This window comes from Humulus lupulus, chromosome 5 (assembly GCF_963169125.1).
Source record: "Humulus lupulus chromosome 5, drHumLupu1.1, whole genome shotgun sequence".
NCBI classification, from domain to species: Eukaryota; Viridiplantae; Streptophyta; class Magnoliopsida; order Rosales; family Cannabaceae; genus Humulus; species Humulus lupulus.
In genome coordinates, this window is record NC_084797.1 from 31626028 (window position 1) to 31650203 (window position 24176).

At 40.2% G+C, this 24176-nt stretch overlaps 1 protein-coding gene across 1 annotated transcript in view; it reads right to left on the reverse strand.

Annotated features, from left to right (window-relative positions):
• Positions 1-15251: 15251 nt before the first annotated feature.
• LOC133779017 (probable zinc metalloprotease EGY1, chloroplastic) overlaps positions 15252-24176 on the reverse strand; it is a 66920-nt gene continuing 57995 nt past the window's right edge. The window contains exons 6-7 of the mRNA XM_062219023.1: positions 15820-15950; positions 15252-15430 (exon numbers count right to left, since the gene is read on the reverse strand). Coding sequence (XP_062075007.1) covers positions 15252-15430; positions 15820-15950 — 310 coding nt within the window. The remainder of the gene's footprint in view (positions 15431-15819; positions 15951-24176) is intronic.

Sequence of the window (24176 nt, forward strand, 5' to 3'; positions counted from 1 at the left end):
AGGTATAGGTACAATACTTCTCCCGTTTCAGGTTTTGACAGGATTGGTGGTTCCGCCAGGTGCTTTTTGAGCTCCTGAAAGGCCAACTCGCATTCCTCTGTCCATTCGAACTTCTTACCTCCTCTCAGTAAGTTGAAAAATGGAAGACCCTGATCAGTAGACTTCGAGATGAATCTGCTTAGGGCCGCCATCCTGCCAGTCAGACTTTGGACATCTTTATGCCTTTGAGGTGAGGGCATGTCAATCACGGCCTTGATCTTGTCGGGGTTAGCCTCGATTCCACGAAAGTTCACGATAAAGCCCAGAAATTTTCCTAAAGATACCCCGAAAGTGCATTTCTGAGGATTTAGCTTCATGTTGTATTTCCTAAGCACGCCAAAGCACTCTTCGAGGTCATCAACATGGTTCTTTTTGAGTTGAGACTTTACAAGCATGTCATCAACGTAAACCTCCATGTTGTTCCCTATTTGTTCTGAAAACATCATGTTTACGAGCTGCTGGTATGTGGCTCCAACATTCTTGAGCCCGAATGGCATGACATTATAGCAGTATAACCCTTTATCCGTGATGAAGCTCGTATGTTCTTGGTCGGGGGCATGCATGGGAATCTGGTTATATCCAGAATAAGCATCCATGAACGACATCAGGCCATGCCCCGCCGTGGCATCTACGAGCTGGTCAATCCTTGGTAACGAAAAACAGTCTTTTGGGCAAGCTTTGTTGAGATCTGAGTAGTCAATACAGGTTCTCCACGTCCCATTGGGCTTTGGGACCAACACCGGATTGGCTACCCAGTCAGGGTAAAAGGCATCCTTAATGAATCGGTTTTCCTTTAACCTGTCAACCTCCTCCTTTAACGCCTTCTTTCTGTCCTCGTCCAGCTGTCTTCACTTTTGTTGCTTTGGAGGAAAGCTTTTGTCTATGTTTAGTGCGTGGCTTGCAACATTCAGGCTTATCCCCACCATGTCTGAGTGCGACTATGCGAAGACATCCTGGTTTTTCTTCAAAAAACAGATTAATTGCTATCTGGCTTCGTCTTGGAGGTGTTTTCCGACCATCACCTTCTTCAAGGGATCAGTTTCTTCGAGCTGAATTTCTTCGAGCTCCTCTAAAGGTTCGAGGTCAACCTTCTCCTCAATCCTTGGATCAATCTCCTCGTCAATTTCTAAAATTGTTCCGTCTTTGTTTTGTATGATGACGAGTGCTTGAGCATTTGTTTGTTTCTTTCCTCTCAAGGAGATGCTATAGCATTCCCTCCCTGCCAATTGGTCTCCTTTTAATGTCCCGACTCCGCTGGGGGTTGGGAACTTAAGGGCCAGGTGCCTTACTGATGAGACTGCCCCCAGCCTGACCAGGGCGGGTCTCCCGAGCAGCACATTGTAGGCAGATGGTAAGTCTACTACCACGAACTCCCTTATCTTGGTCACCGAGACTGGATAGTCTCCCAAGGTCATGGGGAGCTCAATGGATCCCATACAGGCAGTTCCTTCTCCTGAAAATCCGTACAAAGTAGTTGCACATGCTTTCAGATCGCGAAGGGAGAGTCCCATCTTCTTGAGGGTTGCTTTATAAAGGATGTTGACTGAGCTCCCATTATCTATGAGAACTCGGTGGACCCTTTTATTGGCCAACTGAAGAGTAATAACCAGCGGATCATGATGAGGGAACTGAACATGGGAGGCGTCTTCCTCGGTGAAGGTTATTGGTTGTGTTTCAACCCTCTGGCTTTTTGGTGCCCTAGGTTCGGGTTCGTAAGGAGACCCGTCCCCTGTCTTCAACTCGTTAACATACCTCTTTTGGGCATTCCTGCCCCCTCATGCGAGGAGAGGCCCTCCCGAGATGCTTATCACATCCTCTCCATCTATCGGCGAGGGCCTGTCTTCTTCCCAAGATCGGGAGTTATTGTTTTGTGTGGTCGGAGGCGCGGCTACTCTCTGGCTCGTGGCCGCCTGACCAGTATTCTGATTTTTGACATAACTCCGGAAGTAACCTCTTGAGATCAACCCTTCGATCTCGTCCTTCAGTTGTATGTCCGCTGTCTCTGTGGAACCGACAATATTTACTGGAATCCCTCTTGGATTTTTGATTTCTCATCGAGTCCGGACGCCTAAAGGGGACCTGGTTTTCATTAGCCAGATATATGTTCTCCCGAGACTCATTGAGCTCGGTGTATACCTTATACACGGAGAAATACCTCTCCCCTTTCTTTTTCTTTCCTCCCTCAGCTTCGGGGTTACTTCCTTCATTCTTTTTCCTCTTGAAGGGGTTCTCCGAGGCAGGCTTTGGTGCCACTGGGTCCGCCGAGGTTGAGGCAGAGTTGATGTTTATCGTTGTAGTTTTGGACTGGGAGGTCGCTTTGAGCGTCGACCTCGCTTCCTCTACATTGACAAATCTCTGCGCTCGTCTGTTAAACTCGGTTATTGACCTTACCGGTTTCCCTTGCATGTCGTCCCAAAGGGCACTTCCCAGTAATACGCCAGCTCGGATAGCCATGAGGTGTCCACTGTCATCCACATCCCGAGATCGGGCTACTTCCAGATTAAATCTTGTTAAGTAACTCTTCAATGTTTCGCCCGGTTGCTGCCGGGCGTTAGTTAAGGTGGACGCTTCTGGTCTGACCCCTACCATTGCTCTGAACTACTTCTTAAAGTCTTTAGACAACTGCTCCCATGAGGTTATTGAGTGTCTCTTATACTTTTCGAACCAACTTTTGGCAGGTCCTGCCAATGATGTTGGAAACAACATGCACCTGAGCTCGTAACCCACGTTACTGGCTCTCATGATTGTGTTGAACGTGCTCAGGTGACTACACGGGTCGGTCTTTCCTTCAAACATAGGGACGTGAGGAATCCGAAACCCTTGAGGAAATTGAGTGTCAAAAATATGGGGAGGAAACGGCTCAAGCTCCTCATCAGAGTCCTCATATCGACCACTTCCTCGTTCATTCTTTAAAAGCCTAAAGGCTCTTTCGAGCTGATCGATTCTTTCTTGGACTGGGTCAGTAGGAGGTGCTGTCTGGAATTGACTGTCATTGATCGTGATTCCAGGCTCGCATCTCCGCGAGGGATCTCTACGCCTATTCAAGCGATCCCTCAGGTCCAGATTTGTTTGATCTCCATTCCCCCGACTCTGATTCAGATGATTTCGCAGGTCGGGACGATTCTTGCGGCTTCCAGTATTCTTACGACCTCGGTCGTGTTTACTGACGGACCTGGTCTCTCCGGACTCATCACTGGTGAAACTCATTGCTCGGTTATTTCGCGATGGATTCTTTCCACGTCGCCTCGTCTCCGCAGTGCGAGACCGAGACGTCTGACTTCTCTCAGATGGAGCGCCTCTCCGCTCCTGGAAAGTCTCCCTGTTTCCTTGTCTTTCCCCCGTACGCCCTTGATCCTGATCTCGAACAGGTTGAGCATTTCTGTGTGGGGGCGAAGGATATCTTATAGGTGACGGAGGGAACCGTATAGGCGACGGTGGCTGCCACCCTTGTCGCGGCCTAGAGGGTCCAGAATTTTCCCGAGATGGGTCAGTCGCATTCGGTGCGCTCCCAGGTACCTGAGTCCGAGCCTCTACAGGGGTTCGGTTATTCTCAGCTCCTGCAGGCACTTCCACAGGCAGGTTAGCCGCGGCCCGAGCTCGAGTGCTCCTCTGGGGCCTAGGTGGAGCAGATGGCTCTGCTGGTGCCGGAGGTTGAGTCGGCCTCCTTGTGGCAGCATCCTTTCGTGGACGCCCGCGGGGTCTCCGGGGAGGAACATGTACGTCTCTTGGAGGAGGGACTTGGTTTTCGCGCGGAGGCGGGGGCTGAGCCACCTGCGCCTCTGCGGCTATCCTTGTCAACTCCTCATTCCGTTTGTTGGCTTCTGCCAACAGCTGCTTCAGTTGTCGGTTTTCAAGTTCCACAATAGGAACGTACCGCTCAGGATTGTAGTACATATCCTCATCTCTTGGTGGTGGAGGTGGTCCCCGGGAATCAGAGGACCCACTTCTCTCTTCAACATTCGGGTTCTCCATTGGTTGTTTTCCAGGACGTCTTGGGTAATTTTCCTCAGGTGTGTTCTGATTGTTAGTGGCCATGACTTTTTCAGGGATGAATGCTTAAGGCTCTCAATGAAAGCACCAAACTGTTGACGCCGTTTTTCGTCAAACAGTGAAAGGAGAGCACATAAACAATAACTGATAATGGCCAATTGAAATAAGACAATACAAACACACGATTTTTACGTGGTTCAGCAGTTAAATCTGCCTAGTCCACGAGTCTTTGTTATTAAACTCAAGATTATCTCTGAAAATTCTTCAGCATGAATTCTTCAGAGTTTTCTCTCAAGGTTCAGAATTTCGGTCCATTACAATGGTGCATGACCCCTCTATTTATAGAGAAGGCTGCAGAATACTATCCCACATATTTTGGGTAGTTACTCTTTTTGTGAATAAAATTAATGGCTTTAAATGCCTATAATCAGATATAAAAGGAAATGTCCCCTGAAGACCAGGGGACGTATAACTGACCAAATAATATCCCACGATTCTAGGGGATTTTCAGTAATAAATGAGGATTACATCTCGTATTTACAACACTTATAGATATTCAAGGTGGTTATCATGTATCTCTAAGGCTTTAGCTTCCCAGGTTTCCCGTCATCTTTCGAGCTAGAGACATCTCCCGAGGTCACATGGCTTGAGCTCGGGACCCCTGGTCCGAGGTCATCCCTGAGAATGGATGCGTTTCCAGAGCTATCTTTCGAGGTCATGAATACTTCGCGGTCACTATACTCGAGGTCGTCCATGACTTGCAGGCTCGATATTCAATCCTGGAGCATACTTCAAACCTTATGAGTCCACTTGTTTGTGAATCCAACTTTCGAGGTCATATTTAACATAGCTCGAAATCTAGGTATAACACAAACGCACTGTTTTACTCAAACGGTGAGACCCTACCGCGACAACATGTCGTCGCTGTAGGATAGTGAATAGTACACAAAATCCCCTAGTGTTCTTTTGTACTCTACAACGACGACATGTCGTCGTTGTAGGAAGTAAAATTTGACTTAAATTTTTTGGCGGTTCACGTTCCCACGTTTTATTTTAGACCCTATTGCGACAACGTGTCTTCTCTGTAGAGAACAAAATAATTGATCAATGGATTATATTGGACTCTACAATGACGACATGTCGTCACTATAGGGTGTGCAAAATAGACAACCAACTCTGGACGGTTGAGTTCCTTGAGCATCCTACAACGAAGACATGTCGTCGCTATAAACAAACATATTTCCCTCTTTTTTTCCTACGAATACCCTACAGCGATGACATGTCGTCGCTGTATAGTCAGTTCCCGCCTCCTGTTCCCTCCAAATTCCTGGAACCCTACAGTGTATCAGGAATTTTGGAGGCCATATCGTGTGTTGTTGACGACCCTATAGCGATGACATGTTGTCGCTGTAGCTTATTTTTTAATAAATTAAGAGAAAATAATTTTTTGTGGATTTTGCCTACATTTAGTGACGACTTTAGAATCGTCGCAATAGATGTCGTCGTTGTGGAGCATTTTTCTTGTAGTGGTTGTTGTGTTGATGTCTAATTGATGTTTAGTTGTTTTCAGATATATTTTGATTTTTTTTAAAACGTGTTAGTATGTAATGAGTTGACTTCTAGTTGTTGTGCAATTGTTATTTTTTAGTTATTTTTTAATGTGTTAGTATGCAGTGGATTGCTGTCTAGTTGTCGTCTAATTGTTGTTTTTTAGTTGCTTTTTTGACACCGTTTTTTGTAAATAAAAGATTTTCAAAATTGTATTTTTGAAAACTTAAGGTAGTATTTTTGAAAAATTAATCAGGGACCATAAAAAAGTAAAAAAAAAACACCAAAAACTGTATATTTATGAAAAAACCCCTAAAAATAGTGCATTGTTTTATATTAGTATATTAAAATAATTGTTTTAAAAAAAATATATCTCATTTCAATAGTGTTATAAAATATGTGTCAAATTTGATATATGCTAAAATTGTACCAAATTTGACAAAAAAAAATATAGTATGGACCAAATTTGGCACAGCCATAGTTCTTTTTTTCTTATTTACCATATTGCCAATAATTATTATCATTTTTTTGTCAAAATAATTATTATGATTTATTAATTGACAATTAATGAATAATTTTTTAGCACATTGAATGGTAGAAAAAAAATATTATAGTTCTTAATTTAAATAATAAAAAAAGAAAAAAAATATTTTCACAATAAATTTTAAATGATTATTAATTATACATTGATTTTTTGAGTTATAATTATACTCCAATTTATAAGATGTAAATTAACCCAGAAAGATAATTATGGTACCTTGTTTCTGAGAACAAATATTTATGCTCGGAGAGTGAGCTCAGATTTCAATAATATTACCATCAATAATGTTTAGGTAATTACGAAGTCGTAGATTATTTCAGCTCGATGTAAGGAAGCTGGCTCGAAACAACAACTGATATTTGTCAGCTCGAAGAATATCGACTCCAGCTTGGTATTGTGTTTAAAAGCGTCAGAAAGTAGTATTTAAGTAAATTACTCCTATTTTTTAGGGATTAGTTTAGATATTATGATGTTGACGGAGTCATTTGTAATTTAAATTTAAAAGGAGATATTTGTATAGCTCATTCCTGGAATTGTGGAGGGGAGTATCTGAAACCAGGTCTATAAATAGCCTGGACTATAGTCATTTATTTTCATGCTCAAAATATTGTACTGAAACTCTGTGAAGCTGCTTTCAACTTTAACACAAAATTCTTAATAGAAAGGAATCGTGGACTAGGTAGATTTAACTACTGAACCATGTAAAATCTCGTGTTCTTCTTTATTTTTTAAGAATAATTTGTTTGCTTAATTGCTCTTTTAATTTTAGTTGAGGGAAAAGTACGTCAACAATTTGATGTTTTCATTGAGAGCATTAAGCAATTCGCATAGACCTCCCACAAAAGCTTCTTTGTTCATCATAGCAATGGCTGCACCCACTACAAATGTCCCTAGATCTGTAAGTGGACAACCACTCCCAAGGATATCTGAGGAAACCACACCGCAGGCTGAACACCCCAGATGGGTTGACAAGTGACATATGAATGATGATTAGACTCCAGATGAAGGGAGTGCCTCCATGACGCCACGTTACCCTGGGTAGAGCTCAAGACAACCTCGCCAGAATTATTACGATCCTATCAGGTATGTCCCAATGGTGGAGCTCGAGAACCAGCGACTGTGAGAAAGGCTGGCTGAGGCCACTCGGCTGAATGACAAGATGGCAAGAAGGGATGTCGAAGCTCAAGAAGCCCCCAGGAGAACCAGGGGTGACCCCAAGGAAGTACATCTGCTCAAATAGACAAGCAGATGGCTCGCCAGGCCCAAATAGAAGGGATCCATGATAAATCCCAGAGTTAACTAGCCGAGGGTTTCATCTCGAAATCCTCCATGGACAAAAAACAACCAGGCTAGGGAAGTCCATGTAGACACATGGAATAACCAAGCTACTCAACAAGTGGCTTGGAGCAACAACCTAGAGACTACAAGGCCGACCCGAAATAGCGAGAGGCGCCCACCAACTCCAATTCAACATCCTCCATCACCCATTAGGCACCCATCACTAGCTCGTAAATTCCACAAAATGTCCTAAGTGGAAGGAGAGAAAGCGAAGGAATACCCTAGAGACCATCTCAAAGCATGAGGAGTGTCGATGGAGATAGAAATCCTAGGCCTAGGGACAGACAAAGGGTAACCATGAAGTCCCAATGGGCACTAACCATGGGGCAAGACAAGCAAGGCAACCCCAACAATTGGAAAGTAACATATCCAGGTCCCGAGCTACCAAGATCATAGTATATGTGGACAACCTACCTTGAAACCATGCTCAACAACAATAATATCAACAAATTGTTAATTTTGCTGAGGATAACTACTGGACTAACATCTAGGATGTAAGAAGGTCGGTGAGTATGTATAACACCGAGTTGAGATACTATGATAACTATCTGAATAATAGTCCTGAACTCCGAGACAATTTAAATTAGAACATGGGGCAGTTCAATCAGCCAAACCTGGACTTAAGGGCCCATTTAAATGCCCAACGAGGAGAGCCCTTACCACCAGTGTATGGGAATAATTATAACCCAATAATGCTACAGGGAGCTGGAGTTCATTTGAACAATAAGCATCTCCCCAGGGTACAAGTACCACCTCTTGTAGACACGATTCAAGAAAGAATTAATATGCTCAGTTCACACTCCTACGTGAAGGAAAAAAAAAAAAAAGGCATATGACTCGGACGAGGAGGTTGAACCTTTTGCTCCTCACATTTCAAGCACACCATTCCCCATTGGGTTTAAAATACCTCATATGGCACCATATGACAAAAGTACCGACCCATGTAGCCATCGAAGCACCTATAACACGGTGATGAGAGCCAGCGATATGGGGTTCGAGCTCAGGTGCATGTTGTTCCCAATAACTCTTACGGGAGCAACAAATAGTTGGTTTAATAATTTTCGCACGCATTCCATCTCGTTGTGGGAACAGTTGTCAAGGACTTTAAAAAGAAATTTCAAGCTGCATGGAGTATTAACCCCGAGGCTTCATCTCTGGGCAACATCAAGCAAAAACTGGGAGAATCTCTCAAAAAGTACATTGGGAGATTCAATATCGACGCTGCCAAAGCTCGGGATGTGGATGACAATAGCCATCAAATGGCCATTTGAGCTGGAATCATGCCAGAAGTTCCCTTTGAGATGACTTACAACAAAACCAATTCGAACAATAATTGAATTTATAGAATGAGCCCAGAGATTCATTAATGTAGAGGAGGCCATGTCAGCAGACAACTGGCACCTCCAACCCCCATAACTACAACAATGGATATGAACTTGGTTGCGAGCTTGACTGCACCAACTATTGTGCACCCCTCCAGTGATAGCTCTTCCAAGAGGAAGAAGAATGAGGGGAATATCGCTAATACTGAAGGAAGTAAGAAGAAGAAATGAGATAAATATACCTCCATATACACCGTGCATACCGAAATAAAAGAGACTTAGGAAAACATTTATGTGGCAGGTCCCGTTCCGGAGACCTGAATCTATGTATAATCAACGCAGCAAAGGGGCCAAAAAAAAGTATTGTAGGTTCCTTAAGGACATTGGTTGTAACGTCCCAAAATTCCTAATAAGGCTTAGTTCCTTGTTTAGTGGGTCGGGACGTCCTAATTGGATTTGTTCGTGATTTTATTGAATGTTTATATGTGATTATGTGAATTATATTAGTTATATTATTATATGACTGCATATGCATGTGTTAAGTGTATTAAATGTGCTTTAAGACCTGTTTTTGTTGAAAATGGACATTTTCATAATTTTGACCAGTTGAGGGTATAATTGTAATTATATGTGTTATATGTTCGAGACCATATTATTATATGGATATATTTGAGATATTCAGCATGAGAAGGTCCTTTTGAGCAATTAGCGGAAAAGTCACAACGGGGGTTAATGCCCGGCTAGGGTCGAGCCAAGGAGTATTTTGGGAATTTTAAATATTTTGGGGTTTATTGGCAGTGAAATAAATTGGCGAAATAAGTTGTGTTTGATGGATAGATGATTAATTGGAAATTAGAGTGTAGATAGGGTTTTAGGAAAAATAACCAAATTCCCCTTTGAGGTTGGCCTTGAGATTAAGTAAAGACAAGGGTACATTGGTCATTTAACCTAGAGATTAGAGTAAATCCTATGTTGATAAGTCTTGTACATTCACGACACTTATCTTCTACGTTTTTATTCTTCTTCTTCTTCTTCAACTTAACAACAAAATAACTACTTAGAACTAAGATCAAAGCTTTGGAGTGTGAAGATTTTTTAGGATTTGAGCATCAAGAGGAGGGATAGCAGCTGCCAACCAAACTTGATCCCTAAGAAATTTTGAATTCAAGAGGTAAGAATTTTTCTCTTTATGTTCTTCATTGTTCTTGAGAGACTTTGAAGTTTTGGAGTTAAATTTTCGTAATTGATGGTCCTAGTTGATTTGGGTTGGCATATGGGGGGTTAGATATGTGTTAAGTAATGATTTTAAACCTTAAACTTGAATTAAAAACTAGAGATTTGGATTTAAATTCTCAAATTTGGGAAAATGGGATTTGGATCCCTAAGTTTATGATTCTTATTCTTGGGTCAAATTTCATGATGGATTTGGTGTTCATAGGTTTTTTATGAGGTATTAAACTGTTTGATGGCTTAATTTGATATATGGAACTAGTTGGAATCAATTGGTGATGAGTTTTGAAGTTGAAAAATCGCAGAAAAATGCAAGGGTTTGGCCTCGGACTTGCGTCGGTCGATTGACCATGTGCACTCGGTCAACCGACCTTCAGGTGGATAGGTCTGGCCATTTTGGCCAGAAGGTTGACCGACCTGTACTAGGCGGTCGACCGACCCTTTATGGCAGTTTAATTTCGTGCTCGTTTTCAACTGGTTTCGTTGCGTAACCTTAGGGAATCATGACCTAAGGCCCCTAAGATATATTGGGGCATGTTGAAAAAGCATTTGGGGCCTAGGAAGGTCTGTAGAAAAGTATGGTAGGTTGTGGTTTATTGATGAAATAAACCTACGTTATATATGTTCTCTAGGGATTTCCACTAGGCTGGGGAGAAAAGGATCGTGCTCAGGGTAGCCTCATTAACTCTCTCAGGACTCGAGGTAAGAAAACTGCACCTATGTTGAGATTGGGGCTTGAGCCCCGGCATTGTTACAACCACGCTTGGAATGTTTGTTAAATATGAATTAAGGAACATGAAGGTGCATGTTGATGACGTTTACCAAGTCCAAACACAAACTAACCGTGTTACTGACCTGACAGAATGCTTCACTATACTAAGGAACACAATATGAGGCGGAATCCCCAGAAATGCTCATTCGGAGTACCCTTAGGAAAATTTCTCAGATTCGTAGTAAATGCTCGAGGAATCGAGTAGTGAATCATGAAAAAATAAAGGCCCTAATAGAAATGCCTTCACCTCGAAAACACAAGGACGTTCAATGTTTGACTAGACGAATGGCAACTTTAAACAGATTCTTCTCGAAGTCCATGAGCAAGTGTCTGTCATTTTTAATTCTTTTGAGAGGGGGAAAGAAGTTTGAGTGGACAGAGGATTGCGAGCAAGCCTTTCAAGCTTCAGAGAAACATCCCGCAGAACCACCTATTCTGTCCAAACCTGTCATGTGCGAGGTCATGTACCTATATCTCACAATAATCGAGCATGCAATTAGTGTTGCATTAGTTCAGGAAGATAAAAAGGTACAATGACTGATTTATTATGTCAGCAAGAGATTTTGGGAGCTGAATCCCGATATCCAATGATGGAGAAGCTTACGATATGTCTAGTGCATTCATCGAGGAAGCTCTGATCATACTTCTAAGCTCATCCAATACACATTCTCACTGAACAACCTTTAAGACAAGTACTGGAAAAACCAAAAACATTTGGTCGGCTATTAAAGTGGGTGGCTGAGCTCAGATATTTCGAGATAACATATCATTCAAGAATAACGAATAAGGTCCAAGCACTAGATGATTTCATAGCTGAGTGCACAGCGATATCCGATGAGGAGGTAATAATCTCAGATCGAGAGCTGTGGCAACTCAATGTTGACGGATCGTCGAATGAGAATGGTTCAGGGCAGGAATTATACTTATAACCCCCGAAGGACATAGGTTCCATTTTGCGTTGAGATTTGTATTTGATGCTTCCAATAATGAAGCAGAATACAAAGCTTTACTAGAAGGGCTTCGAGTTGCTCAAAAATTGAAAGCGACGTTCATATAAACTGCAAACCGTGGTTTGGCACCCAAACCGCACCACACCAAATCACCAAAAATCGTGACCGGTGAAACCGTTTCTAACAGTTTCGTTTAACCGGATCGTTCAACTTTAAATGGTTCGGTCATGATTTCTAACTCTCCAAGACCAATTAAACTGGACTAGACTGTGAGTTTTTCTAAATATAAATTTTTAGAAATAATGGTGCAGAGATTTGAACCCTTACCCTTGAGTTAATAGAAAGTCTATCCAACCATCCAAGCCAAACAATTTATTTGTTAAGAATATATTTTCAGTACTATTTAATATATGCACAAGTTTCCAAAAATGAAAAAGAGAATTGTAAAGTCCCACATTGTTTAGAAAGTAAAAGTTTCTCTTTCCTTCTTTTATAAAATGATTCAAAATTCATAAATTTATAACAACAAAGATACTAAACTTCTTGTAGACTTTTCATGGTCCTAAAAGTAAAGCTAAAATGATTATTATTTTTCAATATAATTATTTAGTTAATTATTTTATAATAAAAAAAGTTGAAAATTTTAATATTTTGGTTATATGGTTATAACCGAACCAAACCGCATTAAACCGTTTATTTATGGTTTGGTTTGGTTTTTTTTTGTTTTTCATTTTGACAAAACTGCATGATCGATTTGATTTAAAAATTCTTCTAAACCTCACCAAACCAAACCGTGTATACCCCTACAAAGTAGTACATTGCTACAATGATTCTTAGCTCGCAATTAATCAAGTACGAGGAGAATATCAAGCTCGAGGAACAAAAATGGCAGCATACGTAGAGAAAGTCAAATCAGCATTTGAGCTATTTTAGATTGAGTACTATACAATCGAACAAGTTCCAAGAGAACAAAACTCGAAGATTGATGCACTAGCTTGACTCGCAACAAATAGGAAAGCTGACACACTTAATGTGGTACCTGTGAAATTCCTACCGCAATCAATTATTACTGAGCAAGAAACGTCTGATCTCGAGATGATTGATGCACAACCGACTTGGATGACTCCAATACTCGATTACCTCATAACTGAAGCCCTACCAAAGGACCAGAATGAGGCTAAAAAATTATTGTACAAAATCCCAAGATATACAATTCTTGATGGGAAATTATACTTAAGGAGCTACTCCATGCCATTACTGCGATGAGTTACACAACCAGAGTCAAGAAAAATCCTTGAAGAAATCCACAAGGAATTTTGTGGAAATCATGCTAGGGGGCATAACATTTCAAAGAAGATCATTAGGCAATGATACTTTTGGCCATCTTTAAAGGTTGATGCCTTATGTAAAGCACTGTGATAAATGTCAAAGATTCGCATCAATACCATGAGCTTCTCCGACCGAGCTAACTATGATGACCACCCCCATGGCCATTTGCAGTCTGGGGAATAAATTTGATAGGCTTGTTACAAACGGAACGAGGAGAAGTCAGATATTCGGCAGTTGCAGTTGCTTACTTCACAAAGTGGATTAAAACTGAGCCACTCCCTACTATTACATCGAAAAAGGTATTATATTTTGTGGTAAAAGACATCACATGCCAATACGGCATCCCAAGAGAGATAATTTCTGATAATGAGACTTAGTTTGATAGCGAGCTATTCACTTGGTTATGCGAGAAGAACGAGATAATAAAGAGCTTTTCATCTGTGGCATACCCACAAGAAAATGGGCAGGTTGAAGCCGTGAATAAGACCTTGAAAAGTTCCATTAAGAAATGACTTGAAGAAGCGAAAGGAAGGTGGCCTGACGAGCTGCCACAAGTCTTGTGGGCATATAAGATAACAACTCGGAACTTAACAGGACACACACCATTCTCGCTTAGCTATGGAAATGAGGCAATGCTACCAATTGAGGTGGAAATCTCAATCTTACGATGTAAAACTTATGACCAAAGTTCAAATCACAAATAGCTTGAAGAAGCTTTGGATTTACTTGAAGAAAAATGAGAAGAATCCCAAATAAGGAATGCCTCATATCAGCGATGAGCTACAATGTATGTCGACAAGCGAGTTCGATATAGGCAGTTCAGAGTTGGAGATTTGGTGCAAAGGAGAGTATTCTTGGCAAAAAGGAATTGATCAGAAGGAGTGCTCGGGCCAAATTGGGAAGTGTCATACTTCATCGACACAATAATTCGACTAGACGTATATAAGCTAGCTTAGCTAAGTGGAGAATTGATCCTAGAAGCATTGAATAGTGAACATCTATGACCTTAATATCAACAGTTTAGGATTGATATTTATTATTGGTGATGTGATTTTATGATTATTATTAATAAAATCATCACTTGCACCATTTTGTATATATTCTATAATTTTTTGCTCGCACCTCATTACAAAACAACCTAAGATCACATTCTTAGGAATTTAAGGGGGGCATATATGGTATCGAATATATAACCATACCATGGGCTTGAGAAAATAAAAAAAGCTATAAGTAAATCTCTTGCAAGCTCGAAAAAAATAATACCGATACATATCGAGTTTAAAAACTTTAAGATTACAAGCTCAGAAAGCCTTAGGTGTTAACCGAGTGTAAGACTTATAAAAAGTTTACTAACTCAAAATGTATATATATAAACCAAGCAAATTTAAATTTCGTGTACTGAAATTTTTTGTTCAAAGCAAATTTAAGTAGTCATCTTTTAAATTGGGCATGATTGTTTTAACAGGCATGCAATTCGAGCAACTTTATGCATATAAACTACATAAAATATAATTGTAGAAATGCATAAAAACTCAACAATACTTGTATGAATTAAACAAGTATAGAAACTGCCATAAATGATAAGAGCTTGAAAAATTTAAACATTTGGTAAATTTGAGCAAACTATCATAAAAGTTGTGATACATATAGGAGATTAGTAAGTGCTTATGAACTTGAGCATATAATTGTCTTTGCTCAAAGAGCTTTAAACCCTTTCACAAAATGAATGCTAAAAAAACTTTAGCATAAGATTGTCTAGGCCCAGGGGATTCAATTACAAAATGGCCTTGAAGGCCTTAAACAAAAAAGAGGAAAAATAATAAACCAACAAACAAAGGATGTTGACGAAGAATCTCTCAGGCAACTCCTCCTTTAGGTGTAGCTCTTCTTCCTGACGTGACCTCATCTCTAAGTTCGTCATAAGGGTTACCCTCTGCGGTTGTAGTCTAGGCAACCTCTTCTGTAGCGAGTTGGACTTTGAACTTTTCACTTAAGGCATCATGAGCTTCACTAAGAAAAGAGAAGTCTGCATCAAGATTAAAGCACCAGACTCGATTGATGGTTAGCTCGGAGTATTCAACCTATTTAGCTAGGAGGTATTTTCGAAACTGAGCCCTCTCCTGCTCCATTAGGTCGAATGATGTCTTCTTCTCCTCTTCAAGCTGGTTATTTTTCTGGGTAAGCAAGGCGACTTAGCTTTGAGCATCTTCCAAAGCCTTCTTCAGTGATTGGACTTTACACTTTGCCTTGCCTTGAGCTTTCTTAGCTTCAGTCATGCTCTTTTCACTACAGCTGAGACGCCATTGATTTGCTCCAAAAATTGGAAGACTCCAAGCAGACCCTACATGATGAAAATAATATATGTCACCACCTGTAGTTATAAAACAAGAATATAAAAATATAAGTGGTATGTATACACTTAGACTTTACTAGAAAAAACAAGGAAGTCCAATGCTCGGTTTTGAACTAAAGAGGAGGCCTCATTCCTTAGGCAGTCCCAGTCCCCAAGGATCAGGCCACTTAAGGTTTGACCAGCTCGGGAGAAAAGCTCGGACCCTAGCCCAGCTCCAAAGTCTCCAGGAGTGTGGGAGAGAATAAACTCCTTCTCACGAGGAGTCGCTACGACCCTCTCGAGAACAGAGGCATCCTTGCCTCTAAGGACCTGCGTCGAAAGAGGAGCCTCATAAACCTTGCCCTTTTAAGAGCTGGGAGTTTCCTCCGACCTTGGTGTAGTATTTTTGGTACCAAAGTAGAAAATACAGAGGGTCTTGGGAGGAGGTGGAGGTATTTTGCTTTCGTCTTCTTTGCTTCGACCCCTTTTTCCACTTTTAACTCGGGGAGGATTCTTGAGTAAGTTTTCCATGGAGGGAGCCATCAGCTGCATTTCAGCTCTGCAATCACAGTAAACAAAGAATAAGTTAGAGAATGAAACTCAAAAATCAATAAGAATGTTAGTAAAAACCTCTTGGACTGATAAAAAAAGACCTACCATGATCACTAGTGCTCGAACTGATGTTAGTGGATATAAGGGGAATGGGTTTCGATTTTCGAACTAATGGAGGAATACTAGGATCACTCATTTCCTCTTCTATTCGAATATGAGAGAGCTTGAACAAATCCCTCCAGTCATTCGACCCGAATTTGTAACCATGACATTCCCAAATATTCTTTGATGTATACTTAACTTATCTCTCTAGAGCCTGCTATCATGCCTATGGACTATTCGATCTACCATCGACCAAATAAGAAAATGTTAGTTAAAATCTTTAAAGGACACTAAGGGGTTAGGGGAATGTTCGAGTAGGGTTGGAGACCATTCTGCTCAGTTGTTGAAATTACCTTCACTCGAGGTCCAGGGGGTTTCGTATGTATGCTAGGCCATGGAATTGTCTCAAGGAGTGTCTTCTTTGTCAGAGGTGGTTTTTTTTTTCTTAGAGGAGGATCCTAGTCGGTTAAATGATCTCTTTTTGGACTTGAACGATGTAGGGATAGGGACGTCAAAGCACGACTTGTACTTGGGGTACATGTGGTTAGCCGTAGTCTCACCATCATCGAGAATGCCACATTCTCAGAGCTTAGATTCATGTAGAAGGTAACTAAGAGACCTTTTTCCATACAGGAGTTTGCCTATCTCCTCTTGATGTTGTTGCATTGTGGGAGATGCATCAGGTTAATCATAGACAACTCTAAGAAAAAGGAAATGGAAAAATGGATTATAAGAGAAACCATTGGAAAATGAGTAGAATTTCTGAAAATGGCTAAGTGTGAAACTATGAATGTGTTGGAGAGAATAAAATGCTAATGTTTGGAGGCCGCTGGTCTAGAATAACTACCTCTTGAAGTTCGGAGGGTGGTTTGGGATGTCTTCGAGCAACTTCCCATATTTTGGATAGCTCGACAGGTAATAGAACCCATCACCTATTATGATTAGTTAAATACAAAGGATAATTGTTGTTACACAAGCTAAGTATAAAACACTTAGTGAATTTAACATAGTGTAGATGTGGAATTTGAGTTTCAATTGTAGGCACTTAAAAATGTTGTTTTTGGGTCCAAAGTGATACATGGATGTATCTGAGAATCTCCAAAAAGTTTGGTAGCATTTGGATCCATTTTAGGCCTGTTGGAGGGGTCAAAAGTCAGAGGGGGAGGCGATGCATTGCCTCTTAAGAGGTGTTGCATTGCCTGGATGCAAAAGCCCAAGCAAGCAACGTATCGCCTACTAGTAGGCGATGCATCACCTGACGTTTCCATACAAACACGTGTTTTAAGCTCCAAATGACGAGTTCTCTAGTTCTAATACTATTGGTTAGACCTAATGACGATGCCTACACTATAAAAGGGTCCTAATAGAGTTTTGGAAGACTTGGTCACTCTCTCATATCTCTCTATATCCTATCTCTCTAGCTTTCAAGAATCTCTAGTTTTCTCAAAGAAAATTATAAAGAAAGTGCTTGACTTTGTGAGTTTAAGGCTTGTTCAATCCCAATTCCTATTTTCTCTTAGAAAAGGCCTCAAACATCTATGGTGGACTATGAAATAGAGAATTTGGACAACAATAAAAATCATGTATAAGCCTTTGGTTGTGTTTTCCATTGAAAAATAAGAAGTTCAAGGTGATAGATTCAACAAGGGTTTTGAAGCATCATCAAGGTTGAAGAATTGTGTTCCAACACTAGGGTTTGCATCATCTTTGCAATCTTTCTTTGGTCTCTGCCAATCATAATTTTGTGTAGATTCTAGTTATTATGGTGGTGTAATCTCACTCTCCCCCGACATTCTAATTCTCTATTATCTAAGATACAACATCATGGAAGAATCTAACTCATTTTCTGCTTCGAAGTTTATGACTCAAGATTTTGTAAGATTGAATAGGTTTGATGGGACTAACTTTGTTCGTTGGCAAGACAAGATCGGATTCTTGCTAACCACTCTTAAATTTTTCTATGTCTTGATAAAGACCTAATGGCCTATGAACCCTCCAAGGAAGATGACACCCAAGGAGTTATCAAATAAAGGTAGAAGCACGAAGAAGATGAGTTGATATGTAGGGGTCACATCCTCAATGCGCTATCAAACTGATCGTATGATCTCTACACTAACACCAAGACCGCCAAGGAGATTTGGGAGGCCTTGGTACAAAGCTGAAGAAGAAGGTACAAAGAAATTCATTGTTACTGAATATATGGAATTTAAGTTCTATGATATGAAACCCCTTGTTCCCCAAATACATGAATTGAAAATTATTGTGAATAATTTGTCTACACTCAATATTGTGTTGCTAGAACAATTCCTTGTGGGTGCCATAATAGCCAAGTTACCTCCATCTTGGAGAGGCTATAGGAAGAAGATCCTCCATAAGAATGAGGAAATTTATTTGGAGGAAATCCTCAAACACTTGAGGATTGAGGAGAAATCTCGTTCTAGAGATAAGAACGAGGAGGATTCTAATGGAGAGACTTCAAAGGTCAATGTGGTGGCCAATCCTCCTAACAAGGGCAAGGGTCAAAAACCCTTAGGACCCAAGAAGAATGAGCGGCAAGCCAAAAGTTCCAAGGGACATTGCTTTGTGTGTGGGAAGAATGACCACTTTGCTAGAGATTGTAGGTTCAAGAGGAACCATAACAATGAAGCAAGAGTCAACTCGACCAAAGAAGAGCTAGTGGCAACACTAAGTCAATGCCATCCATGGAAAGGTGAATGGGTGGTAGTATGATACTTGTGCCACCATTCATCTTACCTATGATAGATCTCTTGCCAAGACCTTTTAATCTTCAAATGAAGGCTATGAGATACAAATGGGCAATGAGAAAGGGTCCATGATTGAAGGCAAGGGGACTATTGATTTGTTCTTCACATCCGGCAAGAAGGTTCTACTCACCAATATTTTGTATGTATAGAAAATGAGTGGAAACCTAGTGAGTGGTAATTTTCTTGGCAAAACGAGAATCAAGGTTGTGATAGATTATATCAAGCTTACTTTGTCCAAAGGAAATGTATTTGTGGGAAAGGGATATGCTTGTGATGGCATGTTTAAGCTTTGTACTTCCATTGATAACTCAAACAATAAAGTTTTCTCTTCTTCTTGTTATATGCTTGACTCAAATTCAAATAATTTGTGGCATGTTAGACTTGCACATATAGGATTTAGCACAATTAAAAGAGAAATTAATTGTGGATTGATTGATTGTGATAATGTTGAGCATGATAAATGTTAATTGTGTGTCAAATCTAAGTGGTAAAGAAACATTTTCCAAGTGTTGAAAGAAACTCTAAGTTGTTAGATTTGATGCATAGTAACTTATGTGAACTAAATGGAATGTTGACTAGTTCACATATGTTGTAACGCCCTACTTCCTTAGAGTCATTACTAAGTGAGTTTGAAACGTGCTCATCACTCGCTAATAGAGGTTTTAGTTTGAAATGTGTAGTTAATTAAAATGTAAACTTGTTTAAATAAGATTTCGATGTAAAAAGTCGGTCGTTCTTTTAGATCATGAAAAGGGTTACATTGGGATTCCAAAAATATTATTTAAAAACATATTTACAACTCAAAAAGTTACTTTACAGTCGACCTAAGCGACAAAATCAATGTTCATGACCAGCTCCTCAAAATACCTCAGCCGTGGCGGCCAGATAGGCCAAACATGTACGCACTGCTCCATGCCCTCTAACTCATGGTGGATTGATCTTTTCCTTGCCCTTACCTGCACCACAGAGCATCCGTGAGTTGAGGCCCAGCAAGAGAACCTTACAGCACAACATACTATAATTTATCCCAACAAATAAATACTTAATTCAAGGCAATAAACCACCTGTAAACTGTTATTAGAATACACAATGGCACAGTAGCACAACAACATCATATCATAGCAGTATAGCTGCACATAGGTACAAAAACATAGCATCATAGCAACATATTAACACATAAGCACAACAACACAACATCTTAGCAGTACAATATCACAGCAGTTCAGTATTACAACAGCATATAACGAAGCAACCAACAAGCTAAACACATAGCAGCCATGCCGTCCCAAGTGCTTTCCCAAGCCCTGGGTTTGGGGTCTGCATCGAGAGGATGACTCTAGCATCCTAGGAGGGTCTCTCCCTAACGACTTTCACTCCACGTGCTCAACACCGTTCTCGGCCCTTTGCTGCTCCCGACTCTTGCCAATCCTGGCTCTTGCCTCTCCTGGCTTCTACCGCTCCCGGCTCTTGCCACTCCTAGCTCTTGCCTCTCCCGGCTTCTGCCGCTCCCGGCTCTTGCTGCTCCCGGCTATTGCCGATCCCGGCTCTTGTCTCTCCCAGCTTTTGCCACTCCCGGCTCTTGATGATCAGTCACATTCACATATATGACATAACAAACCATAAACAATACACACAATACAACACACCACATAGCTCTACGGGTACAAACAATTCTCTTACCTGTGTCCCAAGCTTTCCAAGCACCGATGTCCCGAGCATAGTGCCCTAGTCTGAGCCTCGCTGATAACCTAGTCACAACACATCAACAACGTCCATCCATCAAGTTCTAATCCATTAAATAACTTTGGGCTACAACTCTAGTCTCTGGAACATTGGATTTTATCAATTCGGGTGATAAAATCCATCCTGAGCCTTAACAACTAGGTTCCCAAACCAAAAACCTACAAAACAACCAACTCTTTGAACTAAGGCCGCGGCCCAACCCCTTAAGGGCTACGACATGCCTCAAAACAGAGGCAAAACACCTCCTTGGAAGGAGACATGGGTTGCGTCATGCTTAGCCCAGCGTCGCGGTGCGCCTCAAGAACAAAGGCCTCCCTAGGCCTCATGCACACATAGATCGCGACATGCCCCTTCAAGGGCCATGGTTCGACCTGCAAACCCAGAAAAACTAACTTTTCTCTCAAGTTTTCCCCAAGCTTAATCCCATTTTTCACACCCCAAACTTCAGCCAACCCCAGAATTAAGTCTAGAATTCATATCCATATGGCCTAAACATCCCAACAAGCTCATAAACTAATTCTTACACCCATCAAACATTCAAAACCAATCTTGGAAACCTACCAATGCATGCCTAAGTTCTAGCAATCAAAACCAGCAGAATTTCAATTGATCAATAGGTTTATAAGCTTACCTTGAACCTGAATAAGTCTCTGGATTAATCCCCTATGTTCCAAGCTTCTAGCCCCCAAAGTTCTAGCTTTGAATTCCTCCCTTGATCCCAAAGAAGATCAGCTTTCTTCTCCTTCCTTTCCTAGCTTCTAGTTTTCTCTAGACTTCCAACAGAAAATCAGATAAATGCCTAAGTGTAGAAAACGTGAATGACTTCTCCTCAGCCAAGTCTATCCATCCTTAAAGCCAAATTACCCTTTTTCCCCTTAAACCTATCCTTAACCCTTAAGTAACCCCAAGGCAATTTAGCCATTTACCAAATCCCGTTAAGTCCCCGAGTGTTCCTATAAATCCCTGTTTAATCCCAACATATCCCAACCATTACTAAATTACTACCCACTACTCAATAATTTACGAACACATTATAATATTCCCAAAATACCCCTAAGCTCCTCCCGAGCCGGGTATTTGACCCCGTTGTGACTTTCTAACTAAACTGCTCCCTAGGACGGTCTCGAATCGTGCATCTCAAATATATAACCACTCACATGTGGTGTCAATCACAATAATCACAAATATTGCATTTATGCCCTCGACGGGCTAAAATTACAAACATGTCCCTAATAACCAAACGGGGCCCACATGCATATTCAATTCACCTAACACATGCATTTCTAATCACATACTCATTAAATTCGCATATCAACATAATAAATCACTTATTGCCCTCTAGACACGCTAATCAAGGGCCTATGCCTTATTAGCAAATTTGGGATGCTACATATGTATATTTGCTTAAGAATAAAGATGAAGCATTTAATGTGTTTAAAGCATACAAAGCAGAAGTTGAAAAGCAATTGGAAAGGAAAATTAAAGTGCTTAGAAATGATAGGGGTGGTGAGTATTTTTCAAATGATTTCAACTTGTTTTGTGAAGAGCATGGAATAATACATGAATGTACAACCCCTTATACTCCACAAAAAAATAGTATAGCGGAAAGAAAAAATAGAACATTTCTTGAGATGATTAATGCTATGCTATTACATTCAAAATTGAGTTTTAGTTTGTGGGGTGAAGCCTTGCTATCCGCTTGTCATATTCTAAATCGTATTCCCATGAAGACAAATAATATATCTACATATGAGTTATGGAAAGGAAAGAAACCAAACATTGGTTATCTTAAAGTGTGGGGATGTCTTGCTTATTGCCAGAACACAATTCCCAAAATGACCAAGTTGAGTCTAAGAGCTATAAGATGTGCATTTGTGGGTTATGGCCAAAATAGCAAAGCTTATAGATTATTAGACTTGGAGTCTAATGTGATAATTGAATCAAGAGAGGTTGAGTTTTTTGAGAACATGCCATGCGATGACAACAAGTTAATAGAACCAACTCAAATTAGAGAGCCTCAAGAGGAGACTCCTAAAATGATTGGTGAGCAACCTCAATTTCCTAGAAGGAGCCAAAGGCTCAAAGATTTGGGATCAAGTGAATTTTTTTCTCAAATAGAGACACTATACCTTGTTGTAGGTAATAATGAGGAAGTCACTTGGTAATATCCAATAGTGCTTCAAATAGAGGATGATCCCAAAACTTGCAAAGAAGCAATGTCCTCAAGGGACTCCACTTTTGGGAAGGAGGCAATTAATGATGAAATTGATTCAATTATGTCAAAACACACTTGGGAATTGGTTGACCTTCCAAAGGGGTGTGAAAATGGGTATTTGGAAGGAAATACCATACCAATGGAACCATACAAACCTTTAACGCTAGATTAGTAGACAAATGATTCAAACAAAAAGAATGAATATATTACTTTGACATTTATGCTAGATTAATGATGAAATAGATTCAATTATGTCAAACCACACTTGGGAATTGGTTCACCTTCCAAATGGGTGTGCAAATGGGTATTTAGAAGGACATATCATACCAATGGCACCATACAAACCTTTAAGGCTAGATTAGTAGCCAAATGATTCAAACAAGAAGAAAGAATATCTTACTTTGACATTTATGCTCCGGTTGCAAGAAATACTTCTATTAAATTGTTATTTTCCTTATCATCTATATATAACATTTATGTTCACCAAATTAATGTCAAAGAGACATTCCTAAACGGGGATATCGAGGAGGAGGTCTATATAGAACAACCAGATGGTTTTGTTCTTCAAGGAAATGAACATAAAATGTAGACTTGTTAAATTATTATATAGTTTGAAACAAGCTCCAAAACAATGGCATGAGAAGTTTGATAAAGTCATTGTTTCAAATGGATTTAGACACAACAATGTGGACAAGTGCTTATACTCTAAGACTTGTGAATATTATGTCATATTAGTGTATCTATATGTAGCTGATATGTTGATTTTAAGTAATCACGTGAGAGGAATAATGGAAACGAAGAGGTTTCCATCTTCCAACTTTAAAATGAAAGATCTTGGAGAGGTGGATACCATTCTAAGACTTGTGAATACTATGTCATATTAGTGTATCTATATGTAGATGATATGTTGATTTTGAGTAATCACATGAGAGGAATAATGGAAACGAAGAGGTTTCCATCTTCTAACTTTAAAATGAAAGATCTTGGAGAGGTGGATACCATTCTAGGTATCAAAGTTAGAAGGAATAGTGAAGTTTGTGTATTGAGTCAAACCCACCATATTGAGAAAATTCTTGACAAATTTAGTCATCTAAAAATCAAAGAGGCAAATACGCCATTCGATTCAAACATGAAGTTTGAAAAAGAATGAGGGAAGAGCGGTGACTCAAATTGAATATACAAGTGCAATAGGAAGCCTAATGTACGCTGCTCATTTCACAAGAGCAGATATTGCATATACGGTTAGTAAACATAGTAGGTTTACTAGAAAGCCAAGTATCAATCATTGTAAGGCTATTGAGATGATTATTTGTTACCTCAAAAGTACCAAAGAATATAGCATTCACTATACAAACTTTCCAAGGATACTTAAAGGATATTCCGATGCAAGTTGGATATTGGGAGTGGG